This window comes from Cervus canadensis, chromosome 4, assembly GCF_019320065.1.
Source record: "Cervus canadensis isolate Bull #8, Minnesota chromosome 4, ASM1932006v1, whole genome shotgun sequence".
Classification (NCBI taxonomy): domain Eukaryota; kingdom Metazoa; phylum Chordata; class Mammalia; order Artiodactyla; family Cervidae; genus Cervus; species Cervus canadensis.
The window spans coordinates 2,298,517-2,300,969 of NC_057389.1; the positions used below are offsets into that span (position 1 = coordinate 2,298,517).

Here is a 2,453-nt window from a genome sequence, read left to right on the forward strand (position 1 = left end):
AGCTGGAGCCCATTATACAGAGTGAAGTAAGCCAGAAAGATAAAGAACATTATAGCATACTAACACATATATATCGAATTTAGAAAGGTGATAACGATAACCCTATATGCAAAACAGAAAAAGAGACACAGAAATACAGAACAGACTTTTGGACTCTGTGGGAGAATGTGAGGGTGGATATTTCAAAAGAACAGCATGTATACTATCTATAGTGAAACAGATCACCAGCCCAGGTGGGATGCATGAGACAAGTGCTCTGGCCTGGTGCACTGGGAAGACCCAGAGGAATCGGGTGTGGAGAGGGAGGTGGGAGGGGGGATCGGGATGGGGAATATGTGTAAATCTATGGCTGATTTCATATCAATGTATGACAAAAAAAAAAAAAAGAATATTGTAAAGTAATTAGCCTCCAACTAATAAAAATAAATGAAAAAAAAAAAAGTAACGTGTCCCCACTATAGAGGTTACACAACATCTCACTAGTTGACGCATTAAAACAGTCGATGTAATCAGCTCTCACATTTCCATCTGTGTCCATCATGAGAAAGAATAGAAAAATACTGAAGGAAAATGATAGAATAAAACATAACTGCTGCAGCTAGTCACCACAGTCATCTACCACCCTGTCCCGTGTTCCTAACATCTCCACCAAGACCTCAGCTAGACAAATACTTAACCAAGTGGTGTGGTCCAGACTTTCTACAAAATTTAAGACTTCAATAGTCTTACGGAGAAGGCAATGGCACCCCACTCCAGCACTCTTGTCTGGGAAATGCTATGGATGGAGGAGCTTGGTGGGCTGCAGTCCATGGGATTGCTAAGAGTTGGACTGAGCAACTTCACTTTCACGGTCCACTTTCATGCATTGGAGAAGGAAATGGCAACCCACTCCAGTGTTCTTGCCTGGAGAATCCCAGGGACGGGGGAGCCTGATGAGCTGCCGTCTATGGGGTCACACAGAGTTGGACAATGGCTGAAGTGACTTAGCAGCAGCAACAGCAGTCTTATCTTAATTGCATTTCTGTAGTTTTCCATAGACCAGAACTACTGAGTACAGCCTATTCAGTACACAAGTAAGAAATTCTCTATTAAATCCTCTGGTCCCCTGCTACTCTTGGCTCCCATTGAGCAGCATAAATCATATTTCTTCCTGGTAACTGGGGTAATCACCCCATACAAAACAGTGACCCCCTTCTCTGCCACAAGGAGCCCAAAATGACCAGAGTACCAAGCAGAATAATGACTGCTCTCTGATAAAGTAATTCCTCCTTTTATCGCTAAGTCCTCCCAAACCACCAAAGCCAAAACTGTAGATATGAGAAGCAAACGCTTCCCAAGTGGGCTGTTTAGTGGAATAGTGAGAGAGGTCACTCACATTCTTGTGCCACAAGGCACGGACTCTGGCTAGCAGAGAAATGAATATATATGAGAGACTAGCTCAGAGAAATGTTTGTTCAGGATAGCCCACATCCTGCCACGCAATACCTCAGTCTCCCAAGGTGTCTTCTAAGCCGGAAACAGAGCCCAGCTGTCAGAAGTCTGACCCAGCGGGCTGCTGAGCCAACACTTCCCAGTGACGAAACACACGCCAAGGCCACACTTCCGCTGCTGTAACACGGAGGGCGCCATGCCGGGGACCGGGACTGAAGAGGACGCTCCGCACTTCCGCTGCTGTAACACGGGCCGCCTGCCGGGAGGGGGCGCCATGCCGGGGACCGGGACTGAAGAGCTCGCTCCGCAGACACACGCGCGGGAAGGTGAGCGTTTCTGGAATGGGCACCGCAGCCCTGTGGGGACTGAGCTCCGCCTCCCTCTCTGGAGACGGTCAGGTCAGACACAGCCAGCACAGCGCCAGGTCACTGGCTGGTCCTCGCTGGAAACCGGGGCCGTGTCGGGAGCTGGTCTGCGCTGTCGGTGGTTCGCACAGTTAGGAGCGGCAGTGGCCGCCTGAAGGAAACGCCACGAGTGTGAAACCCTGCCGAGCGTCTGTCCCTGCTACTCTGGACGCTCTGCCCCTGGGCTCACTGGAACAGAAGCAGCTGGGTTGGGAGAAACTGCACCCACAGGAAAGGGCGTCGTCATCTCTGCCCTGAGTGTCCTCTGACGGCCATAGGTGGAAAGATGAGTGTGTCACACACGTACCCACCCTGAGAGATCCACGCATGCGCCTCACTTTCGGTCACACTTACAACCGGATTTTCGACTTTGTTTTTTCCAAGTCCCCAACCAGTCGGCCAGCCCTTTAGCTATGGCCCCTGAGTCACTGTAGGTATGACTTTCCACACCACGCATAGGACCAGATGGTCTGGGAAGAGCTCCGCTCACATGGAGGACTCCTGTTAACCAACGTTTTCATCCTGAGTCCGCAGCAGTGCAGCAGCCGGTCTGTTCTTGCTGGTACTGACATACCACACAGAAAACCTATGAACTGGGCTGGTGCCTTCTTCTCCTCC

The 2,453-nt window shown here is 50.1% G+C and overlaps 1 protein-coding gene across 1 annotated transcript in view; it reads left to right on the top strand.

The window, feature by feature from the left end:
- The window catches only part of LOC122439412 (protocadherin-23-like), a 9,147-nt gene extending 7,196 nt beyond the window's left edge, over positions 1-1,951 (top strand). Inside the window, exon 4 of the mRNA XM_043464458.1 lies at positions 1,575-1,951. Coding sequence (XP_043320393.1) covers positions 1,575-1,951 — 377 coding nt within the window. The remainder of the gene's footprint in view (positions 1-1,574) is intronic.
- The last annotated feature ends 502 nt before the right edge of the window (positions 1,952-2,453 follow it).